The sequence below is a fragment of the Solea senegalensis genome, linkage group LG21 (assembly GCF_019176455.1).
Source record: "Solea senegalensis isolate Sse05_10M linkage group LG21, IFAPA_SoseM_1, whole genome shotgun sequence".
In the NCBI taxonomy this organism is placed as follows: Eukaryota; Metazoa; Chordata; class Actinopteri; order Pleuronectiformes; family Soleidae; genus Solea; species Solea senegalensis.
The window spans coordinates 811,643-838,043 of NC_058040.1; the positions used below are offsets into that span (position 1 = coordinate 811,643).

The following is a 26,401-nucleotide window of genomic DNA, read 5'->3' on the forward strand; positions in this document are numbered from 1 at the left end:
ATCCATGCAGTCAGTGACAGCAGTGGTGTGTACTTTCAGAACAGAAACATCAGACTATCGTAAGCTTTACTTCAATATAAACTATCCCTCTGCAACTTCTTCATTTTGGTAGACTCGGCTTCACACCAGGTAAGACATTACTCCTATCTTGGTTATTTTAACCTGAAAAGCATTTTGAGAAAAGTGAATGGATCCCAATACACTGTTTGGTATTTAGTTTTTTTCTAAATGGCTTGTTGTTGGGACCTACTTAGATATTTGACTGTATTTGTTTTTGCAAGTGTTTTATCACACATTTCATAGGACTATTCACCTTTTGACAAAAGTTAGTCTTTTTTATTTGTTTGTTTTTGAAAAGTGGCATTTAAAGAATTGATTTATTTTTTTAAAAATGTTTTTCTGGCACTAAAACTTCCTTAGTCATCTTCACAGAGAAGACTGTTTCCAGTTTAAGAAGTCACACAGAGTTGCTGTTGTTGTTATTCCAAGATGAGGAACTAATCGAGAATACCTGCCTTTACCTTGTCCATAACCCACAACTTGCGGCTAATTACCACTTAATTATTAAATTACACCTTATTGGGTAAAACAGTGGGAGAGGCTTTGCAGCAGAAAAATGATTGCTCCATATTGTATGCTAACTTGAAATTGTTCACAAAAAATGACATATTTATCATTTCACAGATTATCATGATTATTATAATAATCTGATGATAATTCAGTGTTACACTGTGAAATTGCTATAGGTGTGGCAACTAAAGGAACGTTTTTATCCGGGAAAATACTGCAAAGTGACAGTAAATGACAGGAAAATGTTGCATCGTCTACAAAGAAAATCACTGAATTTGAAATGAATGTAATTTTTACAAGTTACAGCTTATTAAAGAAAAATTCACAGAAATAAATGTATAAAAAATGACTGTGATGCTGATGATGTTATCCTCTCTTGTATTAGGTTTTTGGTTTGAGTCTGAGGGGTACAAATAGTTACTGTTTATCAGTGTTATGATTATGAGAAAATGTGAAAAATATGAAAATGTTCCCCACTATAAGGAGTCCCTAGCCCCCAAAAACCTGGCTATGGTTGGACTCAATGTCGAGTGGAAAACAATGTTGGGTTAAATCACCCTTGTTGAAATTCTAAGTAAACGCTACAGTGCCAAACATATGGTGATTTTTGTCGTTCACGTTATTCCTCTGCCTCTGAAACAGGCTCTGTCAAGAATGACCAGGTGTTTTTTGAGCTGCAGAAATCACTTGTGAACCTTTTTGTGGATGCTTCTTTGTCTTTTCAGTCAAACTCCAATCTGTTTACATCTGGTTTCCTCCCACAGTCCAAAAACATGCAGTGGTTAAATACACTAAATTAACCCTATAGGTGTGAATGTGAGCGTGAACGGTTATTCGTCTCTGTAAGTTTGCTCTGCGATGGACTGGTGACCTGTCCACGGTGCACCCCGCCTTTTGCCCTATGTCAGCTGGGATTGGCTGGAGGATGAAGTTGAAAACAATGAATGAATGTTCTCCGTGTGTGTGTGTGTGTGTGTGTGTGCACGATTGAACTCATGTGACTGTCCTTCACAGTCACTGCATGGGCTTCGGGGAGTAGGAGGTGATCAGAAATGACATCTATTGATCAGCCTAGAAAACACCCCTGAATCAGCTTTAGACAGAGAAACCAACACCATGAGAGCAGAGACAGCAACACTCTGCGATCAGGTCACTACAACATCTGTGGGTGTTACTGACGTACAGAAATGGAAAACACTCGAGAAACAAAATTCATAGAAATACATGTTGTTGATGTTGGATTGCTCACATTTATCCATAAATCATTCCTCCCTATAAAAGCTGTGATAGTATTTTGCTGTGATTAACTCAGTTCTAGAGCAAAGCTATCCCAGCCATCATGTTCATGTGGGACCCATAAGACCCATATTCAGACTGTGGTTTCCATTGTGGTTCCACCTGTGTCTGCCCACATGGCCATATCTCATCAGCATTCTTTACACACTCATAGGTAAGGTACATATTTGGCTCAGAGAGAATGTTAAATGTCTAGTGGTGTGAGATCGAGAGCACATTTGCACCTGCATGATCTGCTTCATCTTGTCATCTTGACTAAATATGTCACACACATTCATTAAAGATAATAGCCTGCCTGTGGAAAGTGGAATGAATGAATGAATGAATGAATGAATGTGTCTGCAAATATTCTATTGGTGACATACAATGAGACAGCAACAGCATCGACCCAGTGTGTGAGGGATAGCACATTCGGAGGCGCGGCGCGGCTCAACTCGGCACACGTTGTGTTTCTGCCACGTATTTGAACAGGAAATGGACAAATACAGGGATTTGTAAAATAAAAATGATCAAAATTATTGGAATCATACAGAAAACTAATATATTGTACAATTTATTTCATGTGGTAGTGGAAAGTAATGAATTACATTTACTAAAATTTGTAAGTTTACTTAAGTATGTTTTTTGGAAGTACTGCACTGCACTACGTTTTAAATCACATCCATTACTGAGTAAAAACATGTGAACATGAAACATGTTACCTTATTATTAACGGCAGCAAAGCATGCCAGCGTTCACTCAACCGGAACTGGTTTCTGTTGTCCCCATGAGGACTACTGGTCCTGACAAGGATTTGATTGGATATTGTGCGGGATATGATAGTGTATAGTGCAAATAACAGTCTATTTTTAACAGTGTTATTGCTCCACAGTGTGATGCAGTGGGGATGACTGACCTGGGGAGGTGCTCTGTCACTACACTGTGTAGGCAGCCAGGTTTAGATGACCTAAATATGTCTTCAGAGAGACACAGCTGGTTTCTATTAATGTCCATTAAATCCTTGATAGGGCTGGGGTACTCCTGTGTAAGGTACCCAATCCCCATTGTTTATTGCGTACTCTTTATCCCGGTTCCAAGCCCGGACAGATTGGGGGTTGCTTCAGGGTAAAAATATGATCATAATAATAAACACCAGGTGTCTGTACTATGACATCTTGGGTTATCAGATAAATCCTTTTGTAAATCTGTGTTTGACAACATTTTATTAAGGTTTATAAATGTCATATAAAACAATAACCTTTCATTTTAATTTTTTGTGAGTGTATAAAGAGGATAAATCAGCCGCTCAACAACACATGGCCATTTTGCACAACCTGGCAACCCCACACTTGTTCATATTGTTGACTAATTAAAAACTAACAAAGCCACCAGGTGATGATTGCACAGTGACAATAATCAACAATACTGTGTGGAGTTTATCTGACGTTTTTGCTCCGTGCTTTAATCGAGGTCATAAAACTTCAAAAGGCCACGTTTGAGGTTTCATCTCGGAGCGATTGCACTTTCTTGTGTACTTGTGAAAAGCTTTTTGTAAATAAAAGTTTATTTTAAACTTCATTTTAGCCTTTATAGAGTGTTTTGCCAGGTATGTGCAGCTGTTTGACTTCCAGCCTGGTCATAAAAGGCTGCTGGGGTTTTCCATTGAGTTTTCCCCTTGTCATCCTTCGATTTGTTGAGGTTGCAGCGGCACATGTGTTGCCATGTGGGCTGATTGAGCATGTGGGGCACTAGGAGTGACCAATGGTGTGTAACTGGACAGTAAAGTGCAATGTTTGACGTAGTGGCTCTGTGTGTCTGTCTGTTTGTGTGTCCGCACTTGCCAATATGACCAACAGAGGCCGACAGAGGCTTGTTGCGTGAATGGGGCGCAGTCTGTCGTCTCTGATCGCCTTGTTTGGTAATGCTTTGGTCATTTCCTCACATGTCCACAGTTTGCCAGTAAACCTGCTCCTCCTCGTGTGTGCTTGCTATTTCAGAATGGATCATCATGACTGGCAGAGAGGAAGGAGCAGAGGTCACCGTCACTGTGAGGATGATGATGGTGAGAGAACCTTTGAAATGGTGACACAAACATTCATTTTAAAGTGACGATTCTGTCCACATAGTGTTAGCTGTAAGTGTAGCAACTCCTTTAATGAAGGCTGGTGTTTTTTTAATTGTATGTGAAGCATGTCGTTAACCGTGTGGACATTGTAAAGGGCTTTACAAATAAACATTGGTTGATTCTTTAATTGAAATTTGTTTGGGGAGTAAAGTTTAAAACCACTTTTTGTGAACTATGAGGTTTTATCAGGCTTACATATTTATTTATAATATATTTCTTAATAAACAGAAGGGCTTATTTGTTGACACTATAATGTCTCTGATAGCAGCAACATGCTGTCACGACATTTAATAATTTAATAACTTACATAATCTTTTACCTGTGGAATTCAGAAATATCACTTCAGATTGATCATCACTATACATCTTATACTGTAACCTATAATAATGAATAATTCTGTTCCTCTGAGATCTGTTTTATAATGCCTAATTATTTGACATCTTAACACATAAATCAGATGTAAACATACAGAGAACAATAAGGAAACTCTTCTCTCGTCATTCTTCTTTCTCTGAGTCAGTTGCTTTGTTTAAATGGACACAAGTAATGATAAAAGCCTGATTGGATTAAGAATAATGTCATGTAAACATAACGTATGAATTTGAATTGGAAGCATTTCTTTTAAAGATGCTTCATGTTGCTGAAAATCACTGATGAATTTACTGCTATTTACATAAATATAATATGATATAACACATGTATGTGGATGAGGAAAACATAAACATTTATTTATACATTGAAAAAATGAAAATGGTTGACAATCATGAATATATTACTTCAGTTGGTAACACATTCATTAATTTAGTTCATTCAACTCAATTAAGAAAGTTGTCCTCCTATAACTTGGTAAATTATGTAAAGTTTTTCAGTTTGTCAACCATTTTCTTAGTGTAGAAAAAGCTTGTGTATACATGTACACAGTGTTGTTGGACTTATCGCTCATGCCTCTCTCTCTCTCTCTTAGATTCCCAGCAGCTTTACATCGGTGTTCCTGTCTCTCATAGACGCAAAAGGCGCCGACACCACTCCTACACCAGTGACACTGACCGCAGTGCGCGACACATGCACTACGACCACCACACGCACCGTGAACCCACTCATCCAGGGTATTACCACGACAGAGAGGAGGAGCACTATGAAGAGTACGAGGGCAGCGCGGAGCGTCGCGAGCATACTGACCCCTCAGGTGAGGAACTCTGGCGGCCTCTGCACACTCCATCTGAGTTAGTCTGACAAGAGACAGCACACTGTCACTCTGGTCCAGATCAACAGCAACAAGCAAATACACTGCAACTAATACAGCATTCAAAAGAGTTGAATAAACTTACACTAGAGCTTCAGCAGGCCATTTAAAAAAGTTCAGACTCACTTGATGTGTTGGACTGTTGTTTTAAACAATTTCCTCTCAGGGATGAATAAAGTATTTCTATTCTATTCTATTCTATACGAGTTAATGGTGCGAGTGTGTTTTCTGACCCCAAACTGATGTAGCTCTCAAAAGGGTCTATAAAGATTTCTAACATTTAACAAATATTCTACTTAGCTCATGCACACGCACATTGGTAAGAGGCATATGACTCTGCTGGGCTCACGTCAGCCAAAGCTCCGTCTGCATTAAGAGTGATGAGGTTGAAAGTGCCGGTGCAGGCATGTATGTGATGTGTTTTTTTGCAGCATGGTCTCATGGTTCCCATGAAGGGGCCGTGAAGTCTGAAGCCTGTATAAGCTGATTAGAGCTGAGGAACTCAAGCTTTATGTGCGTGTCAGAGTGCAAGTGTGTGTGTGTGTGTGAGTGTGCGTGAGTTATTTGGGCTGATTATTTAGTATTTGGAATGTTTTGTATTCTTACATGGCTTTATATTGAATGTGTAGAGCAAACATAAGGTCTGATGTGGCTGTTAAAGGGCAGTTCTGTAGGTGAGGTCATCCTCGCTGGACTCTTGCATGTGTATGCACATAACTGTGTGTGTGTGTGTGTGTGTGTGTAAGTGTGTGTACTTCTGGTAGGAGAGTGCTCAAGGGCCCCGTGGTGTGTGTCAACTCTCCTAAAGCCTCTGCCTATTTGCTGCTTTGGAGATTTCAGTCGATTTCTTAGAGTCGGAACGAGCGCAGGTTTCTCTTAGAAACACCACACACACCAAAGCAGAAGTGACTGTGGAATGAAATCAGTTGAAGTCGGTGCAGGAGGAGCCGAGTGAAGGACCAACCAGAAAAGACGTAAGCTAAGGACTCTCAACCGCTATAAGAGGATAGAACGCGAGACACCATTTTTTTCCTGGTTGGAGGATCAGTGTCGAGCTATCGTGGGTTTTATTCTCGTGGTCAGTTGGTCCAGTGAACATGCAGCACACCGGGCCCTCTGTAACATCAGTCATGGCCTCCCGCTGGACCCTGCCCAGCTCTCAAACAGGTAAAAATGACCAGTCAGTGATCTGAAAAAGACTGTTTGGAGTATTTAAATGTGTATCAGAACAAAAGGACCCACATGTTTGCATGAAGCACTTGCTGCTTAACTTAAGTGGCAAGTGCGAAATGTAAAATCAGATCCGACTTTAATGAACAAATGTAATTATGTACATTTGTGTTTTAGCCACAGAGTGATTTCCCTCTGAAGTGTTACATCAGCAGGTCAGAGACCAGTTCTGGGTCTAAGACAAACAAAGAACATAAGCAGCATTAACTCCTGATTTGACCCAAGCTGTTGTTTTAGTTATGGAAACAGCAGCTGATTGGTCACTTTGTGGAATCATTGACATCTATGAGTTTGTGTGTTATTGACTTAAGCCTGGGTTAGCTTTAGCAGGAAACTGACAATCACACACACACACACACACACACACACACACAGCGCCTCCAGGCTCAGATGTTAATAGAGATTGATTTTCTCTGAGTAAAATTAGAAAATCTGCTCGGTGCTAGATTGCATATTGATGGGGCTCAGTGGTCGAGGGAGGTGTCTTTCAACTTGATGGTTGTTGGTTCAATTCTCAGCTCCGCATGTCTACATCTTTGGGCAGAACACTTAACCCTATGTTGCTGTGCCGGCAGTGTGTGACTGTATGACAGTGTGAGTGAATGGGTGAATGGAAAAACTGTAGTGTAAAGCTCACACACTTCCATGTGTGTGAATGTGTTTTTTTTGTGTGTTTTGCTACAAGATTAGATATAATAATATCTCTATAATATTGTAAAGGTTTCAGGCCACAATTATATATACAATTAAATAATTATACAATTATATTAATTTGTTTAGAAATGACACTGGTTTTAATGTGTGGCTTTACTTTTGATTCAGAGTTTTAAGGCACATTCTATCGAATTCGTAAAGTCTTGATTTTCATTTGGACCTCACTCCCATTAGTGTAAATAATACAATGAATATCACAGAAGAATAATAGCAAGGGGTCACACAGTGGTGAAGTGGCTAAGCATTGTTGCCTTGCTCCACTTTGGATGGGTTACACACAGGAGCTTTAATGTACTCTGAATCTGACTGTGTCTCTTGTTTGGCCTTTATTCTGTAGTGTCTCCTGCAGCAGAGAGACTGCGCAACATACTGGGTGAAGATGACAGCACGCCGACGCCCACCATTTTCACTGAGATGGACACGCTCCAGCAAGACGGCGGTGAATTAGAGTGGAAAGAGTCTGCGAGGTAAACACTCACAGTGTATGTGTGCTACAGTGGGCGGAGCCTTCATTCATTTAGGATCTGGAGTCTTGCATTTCAAACCTGATGGTAGACTTGTTATTTAAGCTACAGTTCAAATTGCATCCTGCTTCCTGAACATAGACATGTTTCCTCCCCTTCATGCCCTCTTTGTAGGTGGGTGAAGTTTGAGGAGAAGGTGGAGGAGGGAGGAGAAAGATGGAGCAAGCCTCATGTTTCCACACTGACACTCCACAGCCTGTTTGAGCTCAGGACGTGTCTGCAGACGGGGAGCGTTCTGCTCGACCTGGAAGGCTACTCACTGCCACAGATAGTGGGTGAGTCACACAGCATTTCTCCACGTCTGTGAGTGGACATCAGCACCAGAAACAAGAAGAAAACAACATGAATGACACATTTCATAGATCAAGTGCATCATTCACTTTAATCACGTTCAAGATTCAACTTTATTTATGATTGTGCAGTTTTTTCTCTCCACTGATGCCTAGTGTTTGCTCATTGTTGGGTTTCTCTGCACTCTATAATATTGTAAAGGTTTTTGCCTTACAGTGCCTTGTGATGATGAACACCTGAGGACAAAAGTATTAGCCCCCTTAAACATCCTAGTTTTATTTTGGATGCTTCCATTATTTGACTTAGCACACAGAGATGAAATTATTCCACAAAAAACAAAAACTACCAGGGTCAAAATTATTAGCTAATAGTCGGTGGTTTATCCTTTTCTGCTGCCTAACAGTCTGTGGTCGTCTGTTGTAGTCTCGGACACGTCTCCTGAGGAATCCCAGTCCATTCTTCTTTGGCAGTTCTCTCAGGCTCCTCCAGATTTGATGGCCTTCTGGCATGGACCTTCATCTTCAGGTCACGTCAAAGATCTTCAATGGGATTTAAGTCAATAACGTTCACTTTGGTCTTCTGGAGGTGGTTCTTCACCAGGAGCGACCTATGTTTTGCATCATTGTCGTGTTGGAAGACAAAGCGACGACCCAGACCCAGTTTTGCTGCGGACTGATTCAGGTTTTCTTTCAAAATCTTCACATATCCTTCTTTCTTCATGATTCCTTCCACGTTGACGAGATTCCCAGGTCCAGACACACTAAAACATCCCCACAGCAGTTTCACTCTGGAGACCGTGCTCCAGCTTTGTCTCATCTGACCAAAGGACATGCTTCCAGTATGCTAAATGTTTCTCCAGGTGGTGCTTAGCATACTTCAGCCTGGCTTGAAGGTGTCTCTTGTGCAGAAGTGGAGTTCTTCTTGGTCTGTAACCCCACAGTCTTGGCAGTTATTCTGGGCTCTTTAGACACATCTCTCACCAGTTTTCTTTCCCGAATCTTTCAAATGTTCCACTTCCTACGTCTGCCAGGCTTGTTCTGTATCGTGTGGCTCTCTTTGAATTTCTTGATGATGCTTCTCTTTCCAGTTCTTGACACTTGGAAACGCTGTGATAACTTCCTTCTCCTGCTTTGTGAGCATCAACAATCCTCTTTCTCAAGTCTAAACTGATTTCTTTTGCTTTTGGCATGATGACTCAAACCCTTACTGAAGATTTTATACTGTGTGTAAATTGGGAGATAACCCTCAGTTTTAACTTGATTTTAAAAGTTTTAAGCACGTCATTGCACAACAGTGGTTTGTGCTGTGGCTAAATAAAAAGGGCAGTTAGGCGGGGCTGATCATTTTGACCCTGGTAGTTTTTGTTTTTTGTGGAATAATTTCATTTTCAAATAAAGTCAAATAATGGAAGCATCCAAAATAAAAGTAGGATGTTTGAAAAGGCTGTGGTAAAAAAAAACATGATGATGATGATGAAGCAGAATACAAACGATCAGACTGAAAGCTGTAGATAAAAGTATTGTCATCATGAGGAAGGAATGTTGTAATAATAGTGCACATCAAGAGTAATCAGAATAATACAGTAATATTGCACATCAAGGAAGCCTTGTTCTGATGTACAGGGTCCTGACTGCCCATGGGAAGAAACTATTAACCTATTAACTGAGCCTGTTTGTTTAGCTGCTAATAGTCCTGTACCGCCAGTGCGCCACACAGAAATGGCTACATACATACGAGAATAAATAAACTGTAGAACTGTACATTTGTGGTTGTGATCATATGCAAATGTAACTGTGTTGTCACCTTCAGATGACATAGTGGAGCGGCAGATCACTGATGGCCTCATTCCTCCTGACCTGAAGGAAAAGATCAGTTTCGTGCTGCTGAGGAAACATCGTCACCAGACCAAGAAACCCATCCATCGTTCACTGGCAGACATCGGGAAGTCCTCCAACTCTACTACCAGTAAGTCTGAGTGTGTCTTTCTCAACTACCAATCAGCAATCACCAAACGATCACACTAACTAATGCTTCCTTTGCTTTCTGCCTTCTCGATCACCACCCGTTTAACCTCTTCCTCGGTGTAATTGCTCCTTGCTCATCCCTTTCATGTGCTCTGCTGCTGCTGCTGCTGCTGCTGCTGCTGCTCTGTCAGTTCGTAGTCCTCAGGTTAATCTGAGTCGTAGCACTAGTTCAGCCTCTGGGATCCATCGCTCCACAGAAGACCTACGCTCTCGGCAGGCAAGCAGCCTTGGCCCCCTTTGTGAGTCCAACCACACAAAATCTCTGACACGCACACGCTTACAAACTCCCACCAAGTGTCATTAACCACAAAAGCTGTGCTTCCATCATGGTATGGTTCAGTTTGGCACAGTACAGTGTGCTTTGGAATGGTAAAGCCCTGGGTCAGGCTTGCATTTCAACTGACAGCAGTACCTTGGTTGGTGGGATGTGGGCTGTGCCCGATGGTTGCATCAGACAGATACGTAGCATGACAATGAACCAAGTCATTGAAACATAATCCTCTACAGAAACACTGTGAAACACTGTGGACTCGCCTTAGTGCCGTCTGTGTTGCTTTTGCAACCCTTTAATGTAATAATAAAATTAAATTAAAATGTATTTTTCCATATTTGTAAAAAGTACTGTTGAATGCAATATGATAGAAATGGCAACTGAAGAAATCTAAGACATGTTGTGTGTTTAAATGTGTGGTTTGTTTACAGATTACGCCCAGAGTCGAAGCATGAACGATATTTCAGATACACCGAGCACAGATCAGGTAAATGTTGTGTTCAGTATTTCATGTTTTGTTTATGTGTTCATGAGAGTACATTAGACTAGATTAGATTAGATTAGAGTGAAGCTGTAATGCCTGTGGGAAGTGCCCTCCATGAAATTCAGGTTCAGTTTAGATATAAAAAACGTACAAGAATGTAAATAAATAAATAAAAACAGGACACGAAATCAAAAAGACAAACAAGCGGAGAAGAAAACCAGCCACTGTGAATCAGTACCATACAAAGGAGCATTTCTAAAAGAAAATGTTACGCAGAACCTTGGCACTGTATTTCATAATGTGTTTAAAATCAATACAATAGCAGAGATCCATTAACTTTAGAACTTTCACTGCAACACATTTGATTGTGCTTTAGCTGAATAAAATGTGCCATGTTGAGTGAACAGCAGGTAAGTTTACAGTATGTGTATTATTTGTAGGATTCACATTCCAGTATCTCTATATCCTACACTTGTTATTGCATTGACTTATTGATTTGCAGTCAGCTAATATCCTGTTCCCTGTGGGGTAAAAAAAAAAAGTGGAAGTGCTTCAGATTTGTGCACATACAGTGCCATGTTCATCTTTTGTCTCATATTCATCTTTTGATGTCAAACCCAAATGGCAAAAATAAAGGAATTTACCTCATTGTTCTAATACTATAGGAGGACACTGTATGGTGTAAACACACATGCCTCAACTGTGCACTGAAACTTTGTTTTCTGAAACTCTCAGTCTTTATGAGGACTAATTAATGCGTCTAATCCACATGGCTTGGCAGCAGAAGTGGGAATTTCTCATAACATGGACCTGCGTGCGTGTGTGTGCGTGTGCGTGCGTGTGCGTGTGTGTGTTATTGTGTGCATATTCCTAAGCTGTGCTTGAATAAAAGCTCATAATATTATTATATTTCCTTTCTGTTTGTGCCAAAGAATGCAATAACTTGAGATCCTGTGTCACTACACTCATTGTTGACCAGTAGCAGTAATTTGGTGTGTGCGTGTGTTCACATGTCATTCTGAAAAATAATATGTAGTCATGTGCATGAGCCCAGAATCAGAAGCTGGTGTGGCTTTGATCTGACACCCTGGTTTCACAGTCAGGAGCTCAATATGAGGGGTAGAGCAACGTCATGGGACCACAAGAGAACATTATTATGAGTAATGTTATCATGTAAGGGAGATGTAGTAATGCATGTTATTTTATTATAATTGTATCTATGTTCATAATGTAAAAACACATCAGTTCATATAATAAAGGAATATAATAAAACTCAGTTGAGTACATCTTTTGAGGACCACACTGTAAATGCCTATTCAATTTGATGGTAAGTCCATCAAAAGTTAGCGTTTGGTTAAATTGGTGGCCAAATGATCAATACTGTAATTCCCCAAAAACATGAGTGAGTTCTTGGTAAAAGTTAAAGCTGCAGTCAGTGATGTTGTGTTCTAGCTAACTTCCTGTCCACTGCTGGACCGCCTCCTTGTGGAGTTCATGTTCCTGATTGGAGAGATTTGAGACTTGTACTATCAACAGCTTGAGAAAGTTAAACTAAAAGCTTAAATCTAGCATTTTCTCTAGTTTTGTGGAATAGTTTTGTTTCACCAGATCACATGACAAATGGGCCTCAGCTGCAGTACAGGCAGCTAGGAAAGATCAGCTAAAGAGCAACATGCCTCGGTTTATTAGAGCTTCTTCTGTTTTCTCCTCCAGATGAAGAACAAGTTCATGAAGAAGATTCCTCGTGATGCTGAGGCATCCAATGTCCTGATAGGCGAGGTGGATTTTCTCGACAAGCCCTTTGTCTCCTTTGTACGTTTGGCTCAAGCCACAACACTGGGAGGCCTCACTGAAGTCCCCGTACCAACCAGGTAGGTGTCTTTGAAGTCTTTATATCTTTGTGTATTAGCACTCACATTTTCTGTTCTGTTGTAGGTTTCTCTTCATCCTCCTGGGTCCTCCTGGTAAGACCAAGTCCTACAATGAGATTGGAAGGGCTATTGCTACGCTCATGGTGGACGATGTAAGTGCCCAATTTACAGACGACACTCTTGGGGAACTGTGGTCAGGGGCGTTGCAGCTGAGTGGGTAAAGCAAGCATCTATCTGTGTTACCGAACTGAGAGCTAGTAAGCTACCATGCCTATTCTAGCTGCTCCCCAATGAAAATAGACATGTGTCTCTGTGTCCCTGTTTGCATTGGCCATGAATATGCTTGTGAAATCAGTGGAAGTGTGAGTGCAGAGGTCCATTGTCCAGATCTGGCACCCGACAACCTCCGATTAGAGCATTTATGGACGATCTCACTGTAACAGCAACACCAGTGCCCGGATGCAGGTGGCTTCTCCAAGGTCTTTACATGGGCATGAATGAACTCCAAGCCTGCAAACTTCAGGTCCTCAGTCATGAGGAAAGGAAAAGTGACTGACCGGTTCCGCTTCACCCTGGGAGACACTCAGATTCCACCAGTGTCAGAAAAGCCAGTGAATACTGCATCTTACTTTGATATGTTTCTCTCTACCTCTTTCATTCCAGCTGTTCAGTGACGTTGCTTACAAAGCACGCGACCGTGACGACTTGATTGCGGGCGTTGATGAGTTTCTGGATGAGGTGATCGTCCTCCCTCCAGGAGAATGGGACCCAAAAATACGCATTGAACCTCCAAAGAAGGTCCCGTCGGCTGAAATGAGGCATGTCAATTAACAAAGCATCCTTATTCCCATCTTGTTTGCAGATTAACTAAACTTTCCGTTATAGCAACCCCTGACTGCATACACAATAGGATCCATGTAAATGTATTGTCTTTATCTCAGGAAGTCAGTGCTGAACCTGAATGAACTGGGTCAGATGAACGGCTCAGCGGGAGGAGCAGCTGGAGGTGAAGACGAAGATGTTCCTTTGCCACACGAGCTCGGAGAAGAGTTGAAATTTACTGGGAGGTGAGAGAGAAGTGAATAGAATTAAATCAAACAACAGTTATATCCATGCTCTTAACAGTGTCCTCCATCTTGATTGAATAGGTTTGGTGGAGGATTATGGCTAGACATTAAAAGGAAGATCCCATGGTATTGCAGTGATATCTACGATGGCTTCCACATTCAGTCCATCTCCACTGTGCTCTTCATCTACCTGGGCTGTATCACAAATGCCATCACCTTTGGAGGACTGCTAGGAGATGCTACTGACAATTACCAGGTCCTCATAATCCAGCCTAAATGCCCTATTGCCCTACATGACTTCTTAAGAAAAATTGCAATGTACTCTTGGTTTTGAAAGTGGTTTTCCATCTCCATACTGGTGAGAGACAGTGGCCATATATATATATACAGTATATGTATATATATATATATATATATATATATATATATATATATATCATATATATATTTATGTCCAACCCATTACAACAATGTAATATCTCAAGAAAATGTTTCAAATTTAGCACAGTAATTCACTTGGACACAAAATTGAACTGCTTTTGGTGGTCAAAGGTCACGAGACAAATCCGTGCTGATTTAAGGTCTGTTCAGGCCACTGTAGAAACATGGTGGCCCAAGTTGGCGGCCTCCATAAAGCAAGACCCTTTCCAAAACATACACAAAACATACACAAAACAGGGTTAAACACAAAACTTTATCGTGATTATAACTCTTATACAAACTCATGCCTCCTAAATGTTACACACTGGACTTTAAAGACGATTACACAGCACAAGTGAGAGTTAGAGTCCAGTCAGAGTTAACATTTAGTACGTGACAGATGTGTGATAGTGTGTCTTTACCTGTCCCCTCTTGTTCTCTCAGGGTGTGATGGAGAGTTTCCTTGGTACTGCTTTAGCAGGGACTGTCTTTTGTTTGTTTGGTGGACAACCTCTCATCATCCTCAGCTCCACTGGACCTATTCTCATCTTTGAAAAACTGCTTTATGAATTCAGCAAGTAAGACACCAAGATACACAAGTGTATACAGATAGATTAAGGTTAAACCTTTCACTTTTATGCCATGAGTTCTGAGTTCTGATGTAAATGGAACACAGCGGTAGGGCTGAGAACTGGGATCAAGAGTAGATCTCTCTCTTTGACGCACCTCATTTTAACAGGAGTAATGGCATTGACTACATGGAGCTGCGTCTGTGGATTGGCCTGCACTCGTGTCTGCAGTGTTTCGTGCTTGTCCTCTCCGACGCCAGCTACATCATCAAGTACATGACTCGCTTCACAGAGGAGGGTTTCTCCAGCCTCATCTCCTTCATCTTCATCTCTGATGCCATTAAGAAGATGGTGGGTGATGAGCTCTGCCAGTGCATGCAGCAAAAAGAACAAACACATTACCAGTACCATGGATTTATCGTGTTCTTTTCCACAGGTAGGAGCTTTTAAGTACTACCCCATTAACCGTGGTTTTAAGCCGGACTATGTAACAGCCTACAAATGTGAATGCCTCCCTCCAGACCAGGGTGAGTCTACAAAGTCTATTGTTGCACCTGAATGTCAGTCATATTTAATAACACCCCCTTTCTCATATAACATATTCAAAAATGTACCTGAATGTTTAGTGATGCAATCTGAGCTGCTATACTTCAGTAGGAGAGGATGAAAGTTGTATTCTAAGATTGGTGTGAGTTCTAAAAGAAGATCCAGGATGTGGTAGAGAGAAAGAGTCTACTGGCAGTCAGTTGTCATTTATCAGTTGAAATAACTGTCAACTGACATGATGCTGAATACCTAGTACTTAAAAAGAGTATTAAAATATGAAAGTAGGCACATATAACAGCCAAGAAAGAAATATCACAGACAATTCAACTCAATTCAATCGTATTTGTATAACGCCGAATCACAACATGCATTATCTCAAGGCACTGCACATAGACAACATCATAGAGAGCAGAGAAAGCCAAGAACAAATCTCTGGCAGAACCAGACTCAAAGATGTGCAGCATCTGCCTCGACCGGTTGGGGTGAAAGGAAAAATGGGGGACAGAAAGGGGGAAGAGAAAGGACAAGAGGGAGGTCAAGTTATAAGTTTATACAGGACAGTTCTGAGTCAGTGATGACATGTTTATAGAACTACAATGTCATTTATATGATTTTATATAAAAAATCATACTGATATTGACTTTTAATTATAGCATAATAACAATAATAATAGCCTCAAAACTGGATCTGGATCCTGCAGCCTGTATGATAAGGACAAAGAGAGAGAGATAGAGGAAAGGAAGGCATGGCTAGGGAGAGAAAGAACAAGGTTAATGACATATAATGAAGTCATATTCATACCCTGAGTGTGAGAGAGTGAGTGTGAGTGAGTGCACCTCATGTCACCACAGTCTATAGCAGCATAACTAAGACAGAAGTCTATATATATATATATATATATATATATATATATATATATATATATACACACAAATATCACCTGGTGAACAAAATGGGGCTTTTCATAAATGGACAGACTTGTAAAGCACAGTTAAGTTACTCCCTCTTAACAAATCACATACTCAATAAATAGATACATTAATAGAATGAGACTCTTTATTGTTTATATGTGCTCTCTTAGCATTTAGTAGTTGTTATAACATTCCCACAAAGTGAAAAAGAAATAACCGTATCTGCCCCCTAATCTGATCTTGTTCCTTGGGTTATGCCCCAGTCTCGGACTTAGTTGCGTGGTTTTTGCAGCTGCTTACAGTTGTGACACAAACACAGGGTTTTGAAAACATAATACTGCACTCTAATGATTAATAATATTTGTTGGGATCAACATGTTTAGGAAATGATCTGACAGGAAAACAGCGTAACAATTCATCAACTTGTGACTTTTGCGTCTTTTCTTTTGTGTCTTCTTCCCTTCTTCTTCTTTCTTTTGCTTTTTTGCGTCTCACTTTCGGACGCTGCCTAAAAACGTGAGTATGAGTGTGTGGATCCTGCTCCTGTACGTGCTGAGATCACACTGTACTTCACTGCAGCCTCAAAATATCATTATCATTGTTACAGAGAAGGAATGTTGTTCTTTTCTTTTTGTTTCTCTCCATGTTTAGCATCTGCACTGGGCTTCAATACTTCAGCTCCTCTTGGAGACGACAACATGACACTGCTGGTGAGTGTCTCTGACTCATAACAATTAAAAGGTACAGAAGCATACTGCATTCACAGGCGAGTATTTAAAAAAGCAATAATAGTAATGAATTGAAAAATTCTGAATTAAAAAAATACATGTTTTCCTAAAAAGAGAAAAATGGGTCTGATTTACATTTTTTACAACATTTTAGTTTTACTAAATTAAAATATGATGATTTTACTCCCAAAAAATGAATTCATTTTTTTAAAAAAGCTTTTGTCTGAAGTATTTTTTTCCTAGAAATCTATTTTTGCTCAGGTTTCCTGAATCACAAGATGTTTTTTAAGTTTCTATTATTTTTCTAAAAATGAATGACTTCATTTTCATCATTATGGCTCTTGTTCTTTTTTATTCTGTATTCTCTCCTTCGTCTCCACTCATCCCTCTTCCCCCTCCCATCCTTCCTTGTCTCCTCCTCCCTCCCCCCGCTCATCTTTGAAGTTCAACTTGACTGACCTGGACTGGAGTCAGATGAGTAAGAAGGATTGCGTGAAGTACGGTGGCTCTCTGGTGGGGAACTCCTGTAAGTATGTTCCTGACCTGGCCCTCATGTCCTTCATCCTCTTCTTCGGCACTTACTCCATGACCGTCTCTTTGAAGAAATTCAAGTTCAGCCGCTACTTCCCGACAAAGGTAAGAGAGCCAGACACTCACCTGCAGCAGGAGATTTTCCCAAACACTGTTAGAGAATGATTTATCCCTGAATGTAAACAGTGACCTTCACAGAAAAGAAAAGAGGATTTTTGCATGTTCATCAGTAGCTATGAATGTACAATTCCATTGTTTACATGGATGCAAATGATCTGACTGTGGTGTGCGTACACATGCATCGTTTAGTCAGACGAAGAAACTTCTGTAGTAAACAAACATCAACATTTAGCTTCAAACAATGTTTAAGAAAGTGTTCATTTTCACATTTACTACAAACACTAGACTCTCACATAAACTCGGTACAACTGGACAGTACTGGCCCACTTCAACCACTGGTTGTATCAGATTAGAGTTTTGCTTGCATTGGGATTACTTGTGTCCATGCATGGGCAAAAATACAGAATCAGAATATATTTTAGAATAAAAACCTAATAAACTGAACTAATAAATGTATAAAAATAAAATACAAATACTGCAATAATATGAGCCAGAGCTACTGCAAGTTATATAATATTATCAGGTCATATTTCCACGCCGCACCAATCACACAGCAGAATAACTGCTGACCTGAGACGCTGGTGTCATCGGCTCGTTCACTGACCATTTACCACACGTTGTCTCTGTATATATAATCACATATATATTTATATATATATATATATATATATATATATATATATATACACATATATATATATATATACATACATTTAATTAAATAAATGTATGACAAATATTGTCCATGCGTCCATGTAAACATAGCTATTGACTTGTCCCCCCCACACGCTCCGGACCACCACTGTGTCCTCCTCTCCCTGACTGTCCTCCAGCTGCGCTCCCTGATCAGTGATTTTGCCATCATCATCTCCATCCTGCTCTTCTGTGGGCTGGACTGTCTGTTGGAGCTGAACACCCCCAAACTGCACGTGCCCACTGAGATCAAGGTCCACTCCTCCCTAACTCCTCTCTCACTTTCCCTACTCCTCATATGCTTCTTTTTCCTCTCGGGATGTAGTTTCTGACTTAAAATACATTTTAAAGGAATACCTCACACATTAGCATGTGGCTTTGTATTTATAGAATAGCAGTAGTATTTTTATTTTTTTAAAAATGTGTTTCAAAACTGAGGGAGGGTTGTAAAAAAAATCAGTTTTTCCCTTTCCAATTTTGCCCCTTTTTAGACTCACCCATAGGGGGACATTTAATTCCTCACTCTCACGAGGCAGCGAGCGCAGTGCATGCTGGGAGTTGTTGTCGTTTGTCTTTCTCGGCCAAGAAGGCACTATTATATTATAATATTATTTCACATTTCTACGACATAAATGACCCAGTTTGTGAAATATTCCTTTAAATGTGATTTATCAGCGTGATGATCCTCTTCTCTTGTCTCGTCTTCATCTACCGCACATAAACAATCTCTTTGCTGTGTGTGTCTTTCCTTTTCACGGCAAATGTTTGTTTTTCTTGGTGTGTGCATTGGACGGACGCATAGCTGAGGAAGCTGATCAGTGATTTTGCCATCTTCATGTCAATCATGTCCTTTGTGGGTCTGGATATGTTGATCGGGTTAGACACGCCCAAACTAATCGTTCCAACTGAGTTCAAGGTATTTTGATTTCTTACTAAATCGTGTGTGTGTGTGTGTGTGTGTGTGTGTGTGTTGATACCATGCTGGTGTGTATGTAAGCAGTGGTGGAAAGTAATTAGATTACTAATTTAAAAGAGATAAAAGACAAAAACAACCTTGAGTGTGATGATTGAATGAGCCATTCATATTTGTATATCATGAGCTGTATGGAGGTCACCACTTTAAACCACCCTGTCTTTACAGTAGCCCGTGATGGACAAACTAAATATCTTTTTAGTTTTGATGCTAACTTCTGGTGATGTTTGTTGACATTATTATTCTGCCTTTATTTGGTCTTTGTGAACAGAAAGTGACGTAACGCTGTATCCTTCATCTGAAAACAGGCTGTGTCAAGCAAAACTATCAGGCACGTTAGTGAGAACTCAGCAGCAGTGTAGGGGCGCGTGGGGACAAGGAACGCTTACCTGTCAAACGTCTGATCTTTTCACGGATGCGTCTTACTCCCACAATGTTGCGGTTGCCTCTGCGTGTCTTCACAGAGAAAAATCACTTCCTGTGTGCAGCGTGGGAATGTCACCAGGTGACACAAGATCTAAACACAAGAAACAAAGACACAGTCATGTGAAGCGGATCGGCTTGTAAACGATATTTACACAATGTGATATTTAAAAAGTCACTTTTTTTTACATTAAAAATAAAATAAACAATAATAATTTTTTAAAAAGTCATCAATTATGTGTCATGAAACCAAATGGTTGGTCTTAATGTTTTAAATGATAAAATCTAACGACTCCTTCCACCGCTGCAGGCTTGTGCATGCGTACAGTTTAATACCGTGACCATTGCTCTACATTCATTGTTGCCGTGGTGCGTTTACAGCCCACACGTCCTGAGCGTGGCTGGCTGGTGATGCCGTTTGGTAAGAACCCCTGGTGGTGGTACCTGGCCAGCTCGGTCCCCGCCCTCCTCGTCACCATCCTCATCTTCATGGACCAGCAGATCAGCGCCGTCATCGTCAACCGCAAGGAAAACAAACTGAAGGTCAGTAAGCAAAAAGAAATCGACCCTTTAACGTTTACGTACCAGCCACTCAACGGGAAACCAATTTAAATTCAGCACCAAGTGGATTAGATGTTCATGAGCCATAAATCCTGCTCAAGAAAGGATTTTTTAATAATTTGTTGTTTTTAATAACAATAATTTGTTAAATAAATCACAGATGTGAGGACCATTCAAAGCTGCTTTGCACTACAGTTCTGCTGTTCACTCACACATTCATAAAGTGTGTTTACAGTACACAGTGCATTTTCTATCACAAATCTTTTATAATAACTAGTGGAGGTAGGAATCGAACTCACAACCTTCCAGTTGAAAGACAACTCCCTGTCCCACAGAGCGTCCTATTGTTCCTGAACTCACACAGCCGCATGGTGATCATTAGATCTGAGTGTTTTTGTTTGTTTCACTGCAGAAAGGTTGTGGTTACCACCTGGACTTATTCTGGGTCGGCGTGCTCATGGCCGCCTGCTCCTTCATGGGTCTGCCATGGTACGTAGCAGCGACAGTCATCTCCATCGCCCACATCGACTCCCTGAAGATGGAGAGCGAAAGCAGCGCCCCCGGAGAGCAGCCGCAGTTCCTGGGAGTCAGGTGCGACCATCATGATGCTGGAGTTTTCACTTCCTGCGGAGCATCTGATAGTATTGTTGCTACGCTGGATGCCATCTTCACTTAATAAGTGGACTTTACATGTGCATGTGTGACGGATATTTGGTTTGGTTTTTTCTAGGGAGCAGAGATTGACGGGCATCCTGGTGTTTGTTCTGACTGGACTTTCAGTCTTTCTTGCTCCAGTTCTCCAGGTTCTCAGTTTTTGATTCCGTTGAGCATTGTTAATTTAAAGAGTTTATTATTCATTTCGTTTGACACTTAAAGTTTAACATTGTCTTGTTTTGCTTTGCTGCAGTACATCCCCATGCCAGTCCTGTATGGAGTCTTCCTCTACATGGGAGTGGCTTCACTGAGTGGTATCCAGGTACTCACACTCCTGATTGCAGCTGTTCCAGGCCGTGAACGCACTCTTATACAGTTAATCACAGTCGTATCTGTTTTATTTTTCTTATCATTTTTCAGTCAGTCGTACACAAAGCACTGAGTAGTGCTTTCTTTTCATGTCGTCATCTCAGAAGTAACTACTGTACGTCTGTTTGCGTCACGGTGTCCAGTTCTTCTCATGTCCTGCCGCTCTCTTTCGATATGTTTGTTGTACTGAAGCTCTGGTTCTTCTTCCGTAGCGTAGTTTTTCACTTGGCATGATGTAGCTCGTTGGGATAGTAATTTGGTCCAAGTCCTATTTGACCAGCTGACAACATCTGTTTCAGTTCTGGGAGCGTATCAAACTGTACCTCATGCCGGCCAAACACCAACCAGACTTCTCCTTCCTGCGCCACGTCCCTCTGAGACGCGTCCATCTTTTCACCCTCGTCCAGATCGTGTGTCTGGCTGTTTTGTGGATCCTCAAGTCCACATTCCTGGCTATCATCTTCCCGGTCATGGTAAGCGTGTTACTGTGTGGGAGGAGTTTGACCCTTTCAATATGTGTATTTCTTCCATGTTGTTGAGAAGTCAGAATAAAATAACCTGCATTGTTTAACTCTGTAGACGTTTATTGAGTCTACAGAGGCTAAATACCTTGGATGAGAGATTAAACATCTTCAGCTTAAGTGAAGCATGTCCAGTAACTACTGAGGACATGTAGCACCTTTGAAGTCTGGACACATGGACAGATGTTGGCATTATTACTTATTATCTCACAGCATGAGTAACTTTCAGAGCAGATGGGTCAAATCTCAACAAAACATGAAGTGACACAGAAAACTCTAAAAACCATAGTGTGTGCTATATAAACCACAGAGTAAACACGGAGTGTACAACATGTAGCACGTTTATTTAAATTTTCCATGTTTTTATTATTATTTGAGATTCCGATCTTCCTCTTCCTTACTTGAGACTGGTGGGGCGGCGTCCTAGCGCCCTCTATGGACGGGCCACCACTGCAGCTAGGGCTGAAGCCAGGTTATAAAAATCTTAAGTTAATGTTGATGCATAAAATATAATATACGTACATAAAATGAAGCTGTTATCCATTCACCAAACATCCCTTGCACATTATTATTAATATTAGGTGTTACAGAATTGTGATTTGGGTTCTGATTTAGGTTAAAACTTTAAGTGTGAGAATTTTAAACTCGTGGAACCTGTAACATGGATTCAGGCTCCGACAAATACAAGGAAAGGAAACCTGGACAAAGTGAACACTGGGTTTTTATCTCTGCGCTGTGTGTAGATTCTGGGTCTGATGGTCGTACGGAAGCTGCTGGATCTGATGTTCTCGCAGCACGACCTGGCCTGGCTGGACGACATCCTGCCCGACAAAGACAAGAAGAAGAAGGAGGACGAGAAGAAGAGTAAGAAAGAGAAGAAGGCAGCAGAACCAGAGAGTGACGAGGAGGTGAGGGAACACTCCTCTGTTCTTATTGTCTCTGCATTTGAACGTGTGTCTTTCCTGAGTTTGTTCTCTGACTAATACTGAATGTTTCTCCTCTCTGTCCCACAGTGTTGCTGAAAAGGCACTGTATAACACTTACTACAGTCTTTATGTCCGTCCATGTTCCTCCCGTCACCTCCCTCTGTGTCTCTGTGTCCAAAGCAAAATTGCAAATGTCCTTCTTTCCAGCCGGTGTTTGGTTCGTCCTTCTTGGGCTACTGTATAAATATGTTAAATACACTGTATAATACAGAGTATTTTGTAGCATAATAATTTATTTATACTTTAAATTAAATTAAATTAAATTAAATTAAATTAAATTAAATTAAATTAAATTAAATTAAATTAAATTAAATTAATTATTTATTAATTTTAAATTAATTTAATTTAATTTAATTTAATTTAATTTAATTTAATTTAATTTAATTTAATTTAAAAAAAAATAAAAAATTAATAAAGCCTGCACACTGTACTCCCTTTAATGCATTTTGGGCAATAGAACAAGAGGAATAGTATGTGTTCAAATAAATAATAATAAAGAATAGAAATGTCCTCGTCCTTTAACATCCCAGTTTGTCCTGCATGCTGACTCTTTCTGACGCTCAGCCCAACAGCTCTGTTCCCTCACCAGTGAAGATTCCCATGGAGGCCATAGAGCCTCATAAAGAACCTGACCCAAACCATGTCCAACCCCAACCTGACCCCAGAGCAGACTTGTGATTGTGAGTACAGTGTCCCTTCACCTCCACCTCTCACTCTCTCTGTTGTTTGTTTCAAATCTAGTGGAGCTGTAAGTGTTTATAGTTAAAACATCTGTGCACAGTGACCCCGTTCCGATTTGATATTAATTCTGAGTTCCATTTGTAGTGGAAGCTGGAAATGTTCTGAGGTCATGGGTCATTCCTTACACAGGAAGTAGCTTAATTATATGTTGAATATACTACAGTAGCTACTTCTCACAGTTTTTATTTTCCTACAGATCAAGTTTAGTGCCATCTTCATTTACTCTTCACCAGTAACACTTACACTGATATTTACACATCTTAACAATTTCTTCCTTTACTATGACACAGAAAGTATTAAAATAGACCTTGTGGTTGCAGAGATATACTCATATAGTATGAAATCTCCAAGCAGAGACCTAAAAAAATAGGCTTAGGGCTTAAGGGGATAAGGTAAGAGTGAATATGTGGCCACTTGCTAATATCATCCACCCAATTTTTTATGGAAGCTGGGTCAGGCAGACTATTGCTGTCAGCTAGTACTAATTTATTTCGGTATTGTTCGCGGTCCTTAATCAACAACAAAAGATCTGTCTTCAGGGTGCACTAGAGACCGCCTCCTCAGCTGATCTTACACTAATCAGCACATGTAGATTACAAACAGACACTGAACATTCAGACTGTCTCACAGACATGACATGATGAAGAGAGACCTGATCAGGGAGGACAGATTGTTTATACCAGATCTGAATGGGGTCTTAGAGATGGTTAGCAATATAAATATGATTCATATACATTTGAAGAAACAGTTTTCTGATGGCTTTGTTCTTATTGATCTCCATGTGTATGTGTTTGTTGTGTTAAACTGTATTTGTGTCCTTTGTTTTGTGCATGTTCTATTTGTGTGTGTGTGTGTGTTTCATTACAGGAGGCGAACCCCTACTCGACAGTCACATCCGATCAAAATGAACTAGACCACAGGTACTGTGTGCTGAAACTGCAGGTGCCCCACAGTGATCTGTGTCACCCTCCCTGACTCGTAGTTCAGTGTAGTCACAACACAGGAACTAGTGCAGTACAGTTTATGAGAGAATGATATTTAGTTCCACTTCTAGTTCAAATCTGCTGCATCAGTGATTGGCCAGGGCATTGTAACAGGTATTATTATTGTTATTATCAATATTATTATTTTATTATTATCATATAATTGGACACTCAGCCATGGGGGACATGTTTGGTGGACTCCTAGTCACGTCCTTTAAACCCAACACAAATTTGGTGCTTTGTCTGGATGTTCAAAGATGTGATTTAGCTCTGGGTCTGTTTTTTTTAATTGAATGGCACAAACTGAAGTCTCCTGCTGCTCATGTATCTGGATTAATATAGATCCAAGCATATGTAGACAGATGAATGTAATCAGATTACTGTTTTCTGTCCAGCGTGTTTTGGTGTTTGTGTGTTTTCTGTCCAGCGTGTTTTGGTGTTTGTGTGTGTTTTCTGTCCTGCATGTTTTGGGGTTTGTGTGTGTTTTCACTTCTGCATGTTTTCGTTTGTGTTTTTGAATCTGCAGTGTTTGTGAATATGCAGCTTGTTTCTCCTCCTGCATGTGTTTTGGGTCGTAGCAGTGCGTTGGCCCTTGTCGGCCACTGTACAAATCTTGGTCATTGGTGACGATGGTGAAAAAAAGAAGCAAACACAATTTTAAGATATACTGACTATCTGTCAATACCTCATAAAACCACACTTTCAAAAACCTGAACTATTCCTTTAAAGAGTAACCTGGCCGGTTCCCACCACTGTTCCTCAGCATCACCCTGCACCTGAAGATCTCCTGCCCCCCCTCGCCTGTCCACTCCCACACGGGCCTCACCACCGACGCCAGCAGCAGCGCCGCTGTGTCACAGCTGCCCCGCCCACCCGTGCCTCAGATCAGCGTCCAGGTGGAGTCAGACAGTGACGTGTCTGGCCTCGACTCCACACAACAGGACAGGCGTTACCTCTCGAATGACCCAGCAGACTTTTACAGACGCCTGCATGCTCACTTTGAAGACACCTGTGCGGAGACCATTCTGTAAATGAGACAGACACACAGACAGAAGGTGCCGCGCATCATCTCCATCTCTGTGTCTGGTTTTTTAAAAATCTCAACTGCTCTTTCGCACTTCATAGGTTTTTATCAGATGTGTCTGTCAGTGTATTACACAGCAACCTAGATTTTCACATACCATCTTATCCCATAGAGACACAAATAGAGACCTAAATGTGTTATTAATTATAAACGCATCGATCCACTGTGTTAGACATCAGTATTGCTGATTGTTTTTCCCCATGTACATTCAAGAGTGATAGAAATGCTTTTTTTAAGTTGAGCCCTGAAAATGTAATTAAACCAAATTTAAGATCCCTTTGTGTTGATTCTTGTTTGAGTTTGTTTAATTGAAATAAGAGGTAAAGTCATTATTAATCTGCAACTGCCTTTTTAAAAGATGTTAGAAACTAAGGGAAGATTGGATATAGGTCAGTATATTATATTATATTATATAAATCATCTGGGTCGAGGGTCGCTGTTGTGAGAAGGGGTTTAATAACGTCTACTTTAAAAGCACATATCCAGTTAATAAGGATAGATCCATTTGATTTGATATACAGCTGTTACTTAAAGGAAACACATCTTTAAACAGTTTAGTGGGGATGGGGTCTAACTGACAGGTTGATGGTTTGGGACGATACAAATGATGTTAAGAGATTTATAGAGGACTATAGAACAAGCTCTGACCAGTATTTCTGGAACCATCTTAACTAAAGCTGTGGATCGGCAAATGCTGTGTACCCAAATGTAAAATTGACGATTTAACAGACTTTGGTGTGAGGAGTGAGTGGTTTACAAAGCCACGTAATCATTCCGTTTTCTAACGATGGAACCGAGTAGAGAAAACATATTTATATAAACTGTTAGCAGCCATGGTTTGAGCAACTCTGCCTGTATAACGTTAGCTCCAGCCTCTCTTTAAACTACATGCACTGTTT

At 40.5% G+C, this 26,401-nt stretch overlaps 1 protein-coding gene across 10 annotated transcripts; it reads left to right on the top strand.

The window, feature by feature from the left end:
- Positions 1–25,781, top strand: LOC122758313 (electrogenic sodium bicarbonate cotransporter 4-like). Of its 10 annotated transcripts, none has more exons than XR_006358141.1 (28): positions 1–129; positions 3,843–3,907; positions 4,935–5,156; positions 7,495–7,624; positions 7,796–7,956; positions 9,782–9,937; positions 10,128–10,235; positions 10,699–10,754; positions 12,465–12,622; positions 12,687–12,774; positions 13,286–13,440; positions 13,564–13,689; positions 13,771–13,945; positions 14,554–14,687; positions 14,849–15,029; positions 15,115–15,205; positions 16,787–16,845; positions 17,308–17,499; positions 18,348–18,461; positions 19,985–20,146; positions 20,577–20,755; positions 20,895–20,967; positions 21,072–21,140; positions 21,487–21,660; positions 22,452–22,616; positions 23,259–23,374; positions 24,303–24,355; positions 25,182–25,193. XR_006358141.1 is itself a non-coding variant. In XM_044012397.1 (27 exons), exons 2-27 carry the CDS (start codon positions 3,844–3,846, stop codon positions 25,447–25,449), a joined length of 3,513 nt encoding a protein of 1,170 aa, XP_043868332.1. In that variant the 5' UTR covers positions 1–129; position 3,843; the 3' UTR covers positions 25,450–25,781. The 10 variants fall into 10 exon arrangements, 8 of the variants coding, with proteins under 8 accessions (XP_043868332.1, XP_043868331.1, XP_043868333.1 ...); XR_006358140.1 differs by lacking the exon at positions 18,348–18,461 and adding an exon at positions 19,010–19,123; XM_044012397.1 differs by lacking the exon at positions 23,259–23,374 and having other exon boundaries at positions 25,182–25,781.
- The last annotated feature ends 620 nt before the right edge of the window (positions 25,782–26,401 follow it).

What these genes read in the sequence shown, in the direction of transcription:
- LOC122758313 (XM_044012397.1), top strand. Translation starts at nt 3,844, where the DNA reads ATGGATCATCATGACTGGCAGAGAGGAAGGAGCAGAGGTCACCGTCAC. An exon ending in CGAGCATACTGACCCCTCAG is followed by an intron (nt 5,157 to 7,494) that starts GTGAGGAACTCT and finishes TTTATTCTGTAG; the next exon opens with TGTCTCCTGCAGCAGAGAGA. An exon ending in CTATCATCTTCCCGGTCATG is followed by an intron (nt 21,661 to 22,451) that starts GTAAGCGTGTTA and finishes CGCTGTGTGTAG; the next exon opens with ATTCTGGGTCTGATGGTCGT.